Raw genomic sequence first — 12,228 nt, forward strand, 5'->3', positions numbered from 1 at the left:
AACAGGAAACTGAACCTAAGTCTTTTTGAAATACTTCTACGAAGAGAAAATTTTTATTTCATATTGCTGTCTGACGTTATGAATTTATAACCGTTTTTTTTTGCTCTATCTAATCAGCTTGTTATTTATTTAGCATTTGTTTTGTTTTTGCTTTGCTCTTTCAGATCAAAGATTACCATTAAGTGTTAAGGAAGCGAGCATCTCATTATATATAAATCTCTAATGGAAAGTACAATACTCCTGCGACCCTGATTTCATTATGTGGGGTTTACAACAAACAGGAAACTAAACCTTGATCTTTTTGAAATACTTCTACAAAGAGAAAATTTGATTTACTATTGCTATCAAAATTATGATTTCATAACTGTTTTGTTTTATCTTGATTGGTTTCTTTGAATAAACATGTGTTTTTTGTTTTGCTATTTCAGATCCAACATTATCAATAAATGTTAGCATAAGCAAGCATCTTATTAAAAAAAATCTTTATAACGGAAAGTACGATAATCCAGCGACCCTCATGTCATTATCTGGGGTTTAACAAACCGGAAACTAAACCTTGGTCTTTTTGAAATACATTTATAAACAGAAAACTTCTATTTCTTATTGCTTCGAAAATTATTATTTCATAACCGTTTTGTTTTTTGTTCCATCTAAACGGTTTCTTTAAATGAGCATTGTAATTTTTTTATTCATGCTATCTTTAATGAAAGATTATCAATAAGTGTTAACAGAAGCAAGCATCTCATTATAAATAAATCTCTAACGGAAAGTGAAATATCCCTGCGACCCTCATGTCATTATTTGGGGTTTAACAAACCGGAAACTAAACCTTGGTCTTTTTAAAATACTTCTACGAGCAGAAAACTTCTATTTATTTTTGCTTCGGAAATTATGATTTCATAACCGTTTTGTGTTTTATTCCACCTTTGTCGCTTCCTTTGATTTAGCATGTGTTCTCTCTCCCTTTTAAGTCTCTTTGTAAATCATTCTTTCTTGCTCCTAACTCAATTTCCTTGGGCTGTTTCTCTTCAATGAATAGGTTCGTGTACCCCTTGTCGTTTTATCGATCCGAACGATTTGGTATCCACGAAGCCAAATAGGTTCCCCGGTACAGCCCATGTACGATCGATTCGACACCTACGTGCAATTAGCAATCCGACGCGAGCTTTAATTCAACGGTAATTCGCGCAAATCGCACTCTCAGTTACCAAGCATAGTCTTTTCGGCAATTAGATTAACACACTAATTAAGAAGAGTTGAATTAGGCAATTTGATGAGATTTTGTCGTAATTTCCTTTTAAAGAAAATTTCGTTCTTTTCTTAAAAATAATATTTACATGATTCCATATCCTTATCGTGATGACAATAATCATGAAAAATTAAATTGACTTAAAAATTATTTTTTATTCTGTCACTTGGAAAAATATTTGGCTGGACCAATACTTTCTTGGCTGTATACTTTTTTGGTTATATTTGACGATTTCATCATCTGAAAAATTTGGTTGAGTTTGGTTTACTGAACACAGATTTTATTCACTTGAAACCACATCAGCGCGAAAATTTTAAATATTAACAAAATGCATTTAAGTATTAAATTCAAATATGAAATTCTATAATATTTTTGGTGAATTATTAATCTTTTTAGCCTAAATTAAACTATTTTGTTCTTTTTGTTGAAAACACAGCTCTTTTGTTATAGAAAATTTTGTGTTTGGAAAATTCAAATATTTTAGTAACCAATTCAAGCATTTGCTTAATAATTGCTTTTCCTGAAAGTTGACTGCTTTGTAGAAATTTCTTTTCTTTCACCTAAAAAATTCAACAATTTGGTAGACATTTTTTTATTTCTTAAAAGAAATCTGTTTGTATTGAAAAGTCTTCTCTCTTCATCTTTTTTTTTTTTTGTTAAAATGTGACTGTTTAATTAATAATTAATCTGTTTCGTTTGTGGATTTAACAATTCTTTTAAAAACTTTTTGGACAATTTCAAATTTTTTAAATTTCAAATAAAAATATGTCTAAGCTGAAACATATATTTTTACGTTTTTTTGTCAAGAATTCATTATTTTTTGAAATAATTATTTTATTTTAAAAAAATGTTGTGGTTAAAAATGTACTTTTTTAGTAAAAATTTTACTATTCTATTCGAAAATTCATTAGTTAAGTAAGAAATTTATCTCCTTGGTCGCAATTATAACTTTCTTGTTGAAAAATGATCTTTTTTGGTGGAAAATTTTGGTTGAATGTAAATAATTGTTGTTAAACATTCAGTTTCGGGTAGAAAATGATACTTCCCGCGACAAAATCCAGTTTTTAACTCTAAGATTCAACAATTTAAATTTTTTGTTATTTTTTTTACTGGAAAATTGTTTTTCTTCATTAAATAATTTAACTATTTTATTAAATATTCTTCTTTTTAGTTTGATAGTTTATGTAATCTTTATTGGTTAAAAATACAATTACTTCGTTTTTTTCTTCTAAATTTGAATCAATTAACATCCTCACTAATTTTATTCAAAGACTGAATTTTAGCTATGAATCAGCTCATTTTTACTGAATAAGCTTTTTGGTTTGAAAATTTATTTCTTCTGGTAGAATTTCAATTTGTTTTAGTTAAGTATGCAACTTATTGGTTCCCTATAATTTTGAAACAGAATTCTGGCTATAAATAAACAAGTTTTCAATGATAAATTAGTAAATAATACTAATTTATTCGTTAAAATAAAATTGATTTATAGAAAGAATTCAGTTACTCATTGAAAATCTTAACAATTATAACTGATTCAAATCTAAAGGTTTAAAAAGTAATTGGCTTTGGTTGAAGATTAAACCAACTTCTTAGAAATTTTTTTTTTAATTAATATTTTTTAATTAAATTTAACTATTTTTCATAAAAAATAAAAATACCTTTTGTTTCACTATAGGCTAAAAGCTAATAAATTTTTTCGTTGAGAATTCAGTTTTTTAGGTAAAAATTCGAACACTTAGATAAAAGATGAAATAGTTTAATACCAAATTTTTTTTATTGTACATTTATTAAAATTTATTCAAATATTTTATTAATAATTTAAAATTTAGGTAGAAAATAAACCTTGTTGTCTGAAGATTGATCTTCTCAGTAAGATATTCAACTATTTTGTTAAAAATTTATTAACTTTTTTAGTGGAATATTTTCACTTAAAAGCAGTGAATCATTTCATTGACTCACATCTGTATCGAAGAATTTTATTTTTTATTTTTTTGAATAGAGAGTTTGACTCATTGGAATCTATATCTTCATAAAATTTAAATTCTAGGTTATGAATTATACCTCAAGGTTGAAAATATTGGCTTAAAAAGTATTTTTCACAACCTCGTTATTTAATAAATAAAACTAAGGAAGAAATAAAAATTAATATTCTTAAATGGGAGCAGTATAAAGAATGATTCGACTCAAGACTCCGGGCAAGATTATCGCAACTTGAAGAAAAAAGAAAATTTCTTTGAGTCGATGCTTCACTTAATTTTTTTTAAAAATCAATTAATTCATTTAACCAAATAATTTTGTTAAGGTAAAACAAAAGTTTCGGTCTTGAGGTACATTTTATCTCGAAATTACAAATACAGTTACAGTATACAATTTTATTCGATAAAATATTAGATAAAGTAATTGAAAATTGGAATCAAAATATTGAGACTGGCATGAGTAAATATTGGAATAAAAAATCAAATAATTTAGCACTGATAGGTATACACTCTTAGTGAACTTTTTTTTTGTAATAATGATATAGAGTTTATTATATCTGTGTAATTAATACGTGTTATTTAGTATAACTTTCTAGGTTTTGCGCCTCGATTCTGACGTGTGACTTATTGCCCAAAAACAGGGTATCCGCTATAAACGGTATGAAATTACACGTAATTGGCCGTACCCTTTGTGCCAGTCTCACGCAATCGAAATTACCCCATAACAAAACCTCTATCCAACCCGCATATTGTGCTCGAAACAAGTTGTGCTTACCCCACGCAGATGTGTGTACATCTAATTGTTTAATTATTCTTAGATTCTAAATTTTACGAATTATTTCAAAATATTTTCTTTTCTTTTCGCTTCCTCATAGACAGAGCTTTATAATAGTCAAATTTTCAAACATTTTTAATTCATTTAATCAAACGTTCCTAAATTCGAAAATGTCTATATCCAATGTTCTCTAATCCACTTTTTTGTGAACACTAAAACTTGGAAACGAACCTTTTAACATTTAATAAATCGATTTTTCATTGTGAAACTTTTTCTATTGCCATAATTTAAAGCAAGTGCAAAAATGTAAATATACCATGGTTTGAGAATAATCGATTGACCTATAATATTTATACATTTTATTGGAGAGGAAGGAAGTTATCGTCATTTATCTTATACTTAAATTTAATGTTTATAGTAAAAGTTTTTCCATTCTCATAATTTGAAGTTGATGCAAAAACAGAAAAGATTTTTGGATTCGAGACGCATCGATTGACCTATAATATTGATACATTTGGTTGAAGAGTAAGAAAGCTATGGGAATGCATATTATTCGAAAACACTATTTTTTATAGTAAAACTTTTTTTAACATAATTCAAAGTTGATACAAGAATAACAAAGACTCATTGGTTCGAGACGAATTGATTGACCTATGATTTTAATACATTTTATTAAAGAGTAAGGAAGTTATGGTCATTTATAAGATATTAAAAATCGATTTTTATATTAAAAAATTTCTCATTTTCATAATTTAAAACTGATGCAAGAAGGAAGACTCCCTAATTCGAGGCACAGCAATTGATATATAATATTAATACAATTTGTTAGAGAGTAAGAAAATTATTATTATTATTATATTTTAAACATCTCTTTTGAACAGAAAAACTTTTTCAATATACATAATTCAAAGTTGATACCTAAATAGGAAAAAATTATTGATCAAAATTTTCAAATCAAATAATTCCGACAACAAAAATTACCATTTCAAATATAACATTTTATTTATCTATGTATTTGAAAAATTTTTTGTATTATTTTGTGATTTTGTATTTTTTGCAAATTTATATTTTTACAAAAAAGCTAATTTTGATAAAAGCAGTTGTAATTTTTAATATAAAAAGATGACATTTCTACTAAAATAGATAAAATTTCATACAAAAAAGACAAATAAAAAACAATAGTTTTATTTTCTACAAAGAAATATTTCAATAGCATTTTCCATCAAACAATATGAAGTTTAAAAAAAAAAGTTAATTTTGAACTAAGTAGTTGAATCTTAACCAAAAATATAAATTTGAATGAAAACAGTTGAATTTTTAACCAAAACTGTTGAATGTTTAACAACAAGAAAAAATTTGTTACAAAACAATTTCATTTGTTACAAAAAATAAATGAATTTTAAACCGTATAGTAGTATTTTTCCCAAATAGTTGAATTTTCGCTCAAAAAATATAAAATTTCCAGAAGAAAGTTAACTTCTGACTAAATAGTTGAATTTTCCATAAAAATAGTTTAATTGTTCACAAAAAGTTAAATTTGCAACAAATAGATGAATTTCAAACCAAAAAAGATTAATTTTTAACGAAAATGAAATAGTTAATGTTTCAGTGGACTCATATTTTTATTATAAACAAAACATTTTAATTTAGCTAAAAAGACGAATTTCTAAAAACCTGTGGAATTTCCAATACAAAGCAGAAATTTGTACCAAAAAACAGGAATTTTGAAAAAATAGTGGAATTTTCATCCAAAGAAAATACGAATCTTTCACATAATAGTTCAACTTTCAACCCAAAAAGACGAAAAAAAAATTAAATCTTCTACCAAGAAATATTTCAATAGCATTTTCCATAAAACAATATAAAGTTTTAAAAAAATGTTAATTTGGAACCAAATAGTTGAATCTTGAACTAAAAATACAAATTTTGAAGAAAACAGTTAAATTTTCAAACAAAAGTCTTGCACGTTAAAGAAAAGAATTTGTTACAAAACAATTGAAATTTGAAAAAAATAAATGAATTTTAAACGCTATAGTAGTACTTATCCCAAATAGTAGAAGTTTCGCCCAAAAGATATAAATTTTCAAAAAGAAAGTTAAATTTTAACCAAATAGTTGAATTTTTTAATAAAATAGTCCAATTTTCTACAGAAATATTAATTTTTAACAATAATGAAATAGTTAATGTTTCAACGGAACCATATTTTGATTATAAATAACAAATTTGAATTCAGCTAAAGAATATGAATTTTCTACAAACCTGTTAAATTTTCAATTCAAAAGTAGAAATCTGTCACAAAAAACAGCAATTTTTAAGAAATAGTAGAATTTTCAGACAAGAAAGATACCAATCTTTGAAATAAGAGTTGAACTTTTAACCCGAAAGTGTAAATTTAAAAAAAAGGTTCGTTTCCATACAAAAAGTTAAATTAAAAAAAAAAAATGGTTGCATTTTTAACCAAATAAAATTAATATTCTACAAAATAATTGAGTTTTCAAACCGAAAATATGAATTTTTAACAAACAAAAGTTGATTCTCTCCCAAATAGTAAAATTTTGGACCACAATAACATATGAACTTTCAATAAGAAGAATAATTTTTAACCAAGAAATTCAATTTCCAACAAAGAGTTATAATCATTATCCAACATACAATTCAAATTTGTTCTTTTTTATATAAAAATAGATTGTATGTTTTTGATATGGCTGATAATGTTGGGTATCAATAAAGTTGAAAAAAATTAAATCTCAGCAAAAAAACTGAATTTAAAAAGTTGGTCTCATATGAAAATTAAATTTTCAAAAGTTGAACAATTAAGTACGGATACTTTTATTTTGTGTCGTTTCTGTAATGGTTCCCCAGGCGGAAAAATTATATATAGTTTATATATAGTGTGAAGTATTATCAATATTTTAATAATATTGATTTAGACCAAGTATACAAACAAAATTAACATCTAAAACTATTTATTATGCATAATATTCATTTGTTTTGTGCAAAAAACCCTCTCATTACAAAATAAATATTATTACAATATGTCCCTAACAATACCTCCAATATAATCATCCTCACATGCTAATAATTTCAAAGAAACATATGTATCCACCTTGTCTGAAATTAGCAGATCATTCGACTTTTACCTACAATTAGTAACTCTAATTCGCAATCTAAATGGCACACGATCGTTTAAATGCCAATCCGTCTTTCCCTATGTGGCATGATAACATCTGAAAGTTAATTAATCAATCCAGCAAATCTAACCTCTAATCATTTTCTCCCATCTCAAAACAGAAGCCTCGATCAGAAATATTAGTACTGAAATCAATCAGGAAATTTCAAACGCGCATTGCAGTTTGCAGGGTGCGATGCAGTTATTACTCGTATATTCCACAAGTTCGTTAAACACGCTCTTGCACAGTGATTATCGATCCCACATAGTTCGCTGAGCGCTGTCGAGTTCAAGATATGCAAATTGTGCTGATGGAGGAAAGGGGGGGGGGGGAGCAACGGGACAAAGCAAATGTGTGAGTTTAGGAGTTGAAACCCTTTGATGCGGCCAGTAACGTCACATTTCGTGTCGAAACTGAAGAGGGTGGCCAGAGGGTTAAGAGGAGGAAGATTGAGACTCATGTATTTAATTACGATTGATTTGAAACAGTTTTGACTTAAAAGAGATAACAGGCCTGTTGGCTCTTGTTTTAAGATTACGAGAGTATTGAAAAGAAGTTTGTGCGAGGTGAAAGGGGAGAAAAGTGCCAAGGATGCTGGAGAGGGTAAGAGGGACCAAGGATGGCGCGATCCATTAGTAGACACGTCAATTCAGCTCTTAAGAAGCGACCGGCTTAAGGCTCCCTCGATCCTTTTCTTTTCACTTTTTTTTAAATAGGTACTTATTAGTGGAGCCTCTCCTTTTAGAGCTCGCCTCTACCTTTTTGCCTCTTCCATCTACTTCTTCCTTATCTTTTTCTTGGCGCGCGTAATATCATAAGTAATGATAATTCGATTAGTGAGACAAGATTGGATCGCGCTCGAGAATAACTAAACAGCATCTGTCGAATTTTTAAAATGTTTTTTAGCTCAGTTTTGTTTTGTTATCTTAGATCAAAGACTGAATAAGTGTTAGCAGAGGAAAGCATCTGATTATACGTAAATCTCTAACGGAAAGTACAATACTCCTGCGACTCTGATGTCATTATTTGAGGTTTAGCAAACCGGAAACTAAACTTTGGTCATTTTGAAATAATTCTACAAAGAGAAAATTCGTTTTGAGAAATTAGATAAGAGGTTTAGCATTGGGTTTCAGTAACTCAGATTAAATAGTCTCAGTAAGGATTAGACAAATCTTTAATGAAAAGCACAACACTTCTTCAGCTCTGGTATCAATATTTGAATCTTATCCTAACAGAAAATTTGTTTAAAAACTTTTTGCTAAAATGTTAAAAATCTTCGTCCATATTGACTTGTATTTCTTTCTATTTAACTCTTCTAATTGACAGTTATAAATAAATTGAGTTTATCACAAAAGCGTACAGGCTTCAATTAGGTGTACTTAAGTGAGTGGTGTGTAAGTAGGTAGTATTCGTGTCGCTGGAGGTAAATAAGTAATATTTTTTTTGTTGAATGTTAAAATAATAGAAAATAAAGGATATCAGCTACGCTTTATAGATATCCTGTTTGTCAGAGTAACGCGTCGTTCCCTTCCGACGACAAATTACAACCTGCGACACGACCAAGCCAAGAGATCGACGCGATACTAACGATTTTCCAATTACACGCTAACTCTACCCGCCGAAGCAGTTATCCACCCCTCAACACTGTCGTTTGCCGACATGAGAAGCATTGAATCACGTATGTGCTATATTCAAAGTTTGTTGAATTCAACTATTCCAGTTTAGAGCTTTCTTCGTTTATAGATGACATCAATTGAAACTTGTTCTCCAGAACATCTGCCGTCATTCCATTTAATTATAATTAAAGTTTACACCTCAATAGAAAGTTTAGAACCAGAATTTTTAGGTACCATCATCAGTAAACTTCAGGAATTGATATTCGATACATGTTTTTAAAAATTGGTTATGAATCTTAAGAAATTATTAAAGCATCGACAAATTCGTCTGCAGAAAAATTTGAGGATCTTTATTTTAGTAACTATTGTAATCAATATTAGAGCCAGGAATTTTAACTTTTAGTTAAAATAAATTACCAATCTTATACTTTTAAAATTATTTTAAAATAAAATTGTTAAAGCTACATTCTGCAAACTGGGGTACAAGCCTATGTGATGTCGTTTTTAAACAAATCATTGTGGGCCGAGTTTTTTAAATTTGGGTAGTTCATCCAAAACTAATCACTCAGCAATAACTTTTGGTGGGTCTATAAAATAATTAATTATTATAGCAATCAGTTGAAAATTGTTAATGCAATCCTACGATAAAGAGTAAAAGACAGAGTTCATTTTGAACCATTTAGAAACCATTTAGAATCATTTAGCCTACAGAAAATAATTGAATTGCGTCTAATGTATCGAATTTAAATAAATTTTTTTTCCTACTACATTAGCTAATCACTGAAATTAATTTTCTTGTTGAGTTTTACTTGAAAATTAAGTAATAAAGATTAGTTTTAGCGATAGTTGGTACGAAGTTATTCTAAACACATGAATATAATTTGCATATAAATTCGCTGTAGAACGCATGCTTAAACCTGCCGACGGAACAATTTAGATAAGGAAATCAGTATTCTACGCCATTATTTAGATAGTACGATTAATATTAATCGTGTAAATTAAAAACAAATTATTTTGAAGGTTATTTCTTCTTTTAGACATTTTCTAAGATCTGTATTTATCCTCTGCTTACAAAATATCTTGTTCGTAAGTTCTCTTGTGTTGTGAAATTTTAGATCAAAGATTGTGGGTAAAGGTTATCCGAAGATAGTATCTCATCAGCGATAAATCTCTAAAGAAATGTACAGTACTCCTTTACTTCTGATTTTAATTATATACGTAGCTTATAGTATCTAAGATAAAAATGCATTACACAAATTTCTAATTTTTTTACCCACGTACTGCATCACATAACAATAATTCGATCGGGATAAAAACGCAGTCGAAACCATCTAAGCATCATAAGTCTGATTTTTTAAACTCTCCAGTTTCTTTTATATTTGTTTCGAAATCTCAGATCAAAGTATTTGAGTTTTATCATAACAGAAACAAAATCTTTACGCTTGCAAATACTCCTATGAAGTGAAAATTTGATTTCAATAATTACAAATGCAGCTTAGTATTTTTTTAAAGTGAAAAATGAGATATCAATGTTTCAAATTAGTTTTCGCCACAAAATCACATGCAATAAAAAAAGAGCTTCACCAGTGTTGTCGTGGGGACCAATTCCGGAATCATCAATCTGACTATGGCTTCTTTTTCGACTTTGCAATCCTAGAATAGATTCTATGCTGTGTCTCGGCGTGCTGCTCGTTGGTTTCGCAAGAAGCAAATCTTGACTATTTTGCGAAACAGCTTCTACCAATTGCTGGGAATCCATGATTGTTTGAGGTCCGGATTTCATGTGTCACAGACAAAGTCACCTAATACTATAACCTTTCCAAGAAGAATCACTGATTTCACAAGAGTTTCAGAAGTAATTCACAGATTCAAAACAATTACGTTTATCTCAGCTAAAAGCCAAGAAAGTTTCTATCACTGGGTTAAAAGAAAATAAGAACACAGACTCTATTATCCTCACGATCACAAAAATTGTTCAAAACAAGCATGGTTTATCAAACTCTGCTGATGCTTCGTGTTTATGAACTAGCGTTCCTCGCCAACGCGAAGCACCTGGAACTGTAGATAATTCCCAAAAAAATTTCATCTCGTGTTTGTGATTCAGAATTGATGATGAAAAAAGCTAATTTTTCTTGATGATCATTATCCTTTAAGTCAATATTAATTGATGAAGGCTCATCCTTTTTTCAACAATAACCGATCTCGTCTTATCTCTCCTCCACTTTGTCGATCGATCTCGATCGATATTGATACCGATACTAGATTCGAGATTTCTGTTCTAATCGCGACCGATTCCGACGGAGGGTCTTTTTGACGAGCCTTGTGCCAGCGAAGCACTAGCTAAACTTCTTGCTAGACTGCATGCAACCACCTACCATATCCAACTTGGGGAAGGCTGAACCGGAATAGGGAGGGCGTCACCAACATCGACCAATACGAAATCAAACAGCAAAGCCAGGGACCAATGCCTGAAGGGATCTGGGAACATGGCGAGTCAGTGGTTCTCAATCGGGACCAGTTTTGTGACGACCCCTTCCTGCAAGAGATGATTGGGAAGAGTGAGAGAGAAAGAGGGTGAGTTGGGGTTCAACTGTTGATTAAAGAGAGGGAAGAGAGGGAAAGGAGTGGTGGCAGAGTCCGGCATTTGGGAACAGAGGGTGGCGCAGGCGCAAGGGTTGCAGGGCGCGGAATAGGCTGCCTCGGTAGGGGTTGATTCTTGCGGCGGATTCTGGCATCCTTGGTAATTGCCAGAAACGAGGTAAAGCTTACCGCTTACGCCAAGCATCCTCCGACGGCTCGTACCGATTCACAGGGTTTTCCACTTGGATGACTCCCTGATGGGGAATTAAACATTCCTTCGACTCTTCGCGCATTTTTCTCGCGAGCGAGATATTTTACAATCTCTGCACCGGTTACTCCATTAGCGCGAAATAAACGGATTAGGGTAAGCTTTTGAGATTCGATTTTGAAATTAGGGTAGTGATTTCGAGAAATCTGGGTTATTAACACCATGAGCAAACATTTCCGACAAACAATTTTAACTTTTTTTTATGTTTTGTAATTCGAAATTTGTAGCATATCAACAATTTCATTATTCGTGTATTCAACATGAAATACTTTATAATTCCGAAGTTTAAAATCGTTTTGTCAATTTTTCAGTCGGTTATATGTTTTTGCGTCAATTATAAGTGGCGAAAAATTTTGCTTTTTGAAAGATTTTCTGTCCTGATTGTCCATTCCTCTGAATCATGGTGAAATTTTGAGGTTCAATTTGGAAATTAGGAAACTGATTTCGAGAAATCTGGGTCATTAACACCATGAGCAAACTTTTCCGATAAACAATTCGAAATTTGTAGCATATCAACAATTTCATTATTCGTGTATTCAACATGAAATACTTTATAATTCCGAAGTTTAAAATCGTTTTGTCAATTTTTCAGTC

General features: G+C 29.9%; 1 protein-coding gene across 1 annotated transcript in view; it reads right to left on the reverse strand.

Moving 5' to 3' along the window:
• LOC117174912 (retinal homeobox protein Rx1-like) overlaps window positions 1–10,545 on the reverse strand; it is a 159,478-nt gene extending 148,933 nt beyond the window's left edge. The window contains exon 1 of the mRNA XM_033364363.1: window positions 10,371–10,545. Within this exon, the coding sequence (XP_033220254.1) occupies window positions 10,371–10,545 (175 nt within the window). The remainder of the gene's footprint in view (window positions 1–10,370) is intronic.
• Between the last annotated feature and the right edge of the window lie 1,683 nt (window positions 10,546–12,228).

Source organism: Belonocnema kinseyi, chromosome 6, assembly GCF_010883055.1.
Source record: "Belonocnema kinseyi isolate 2016_QV_RU_SX_M_011 chromosome 6, B_treatae_v1, whole genome shotgun sequence".
Taxonomy (NCBI): Eukaryota; Metazoa; Arthropoda; class Insecta; order Hymenoptera; family Cynipidae; genus Belonocnema; species Belonocnema kinseyi.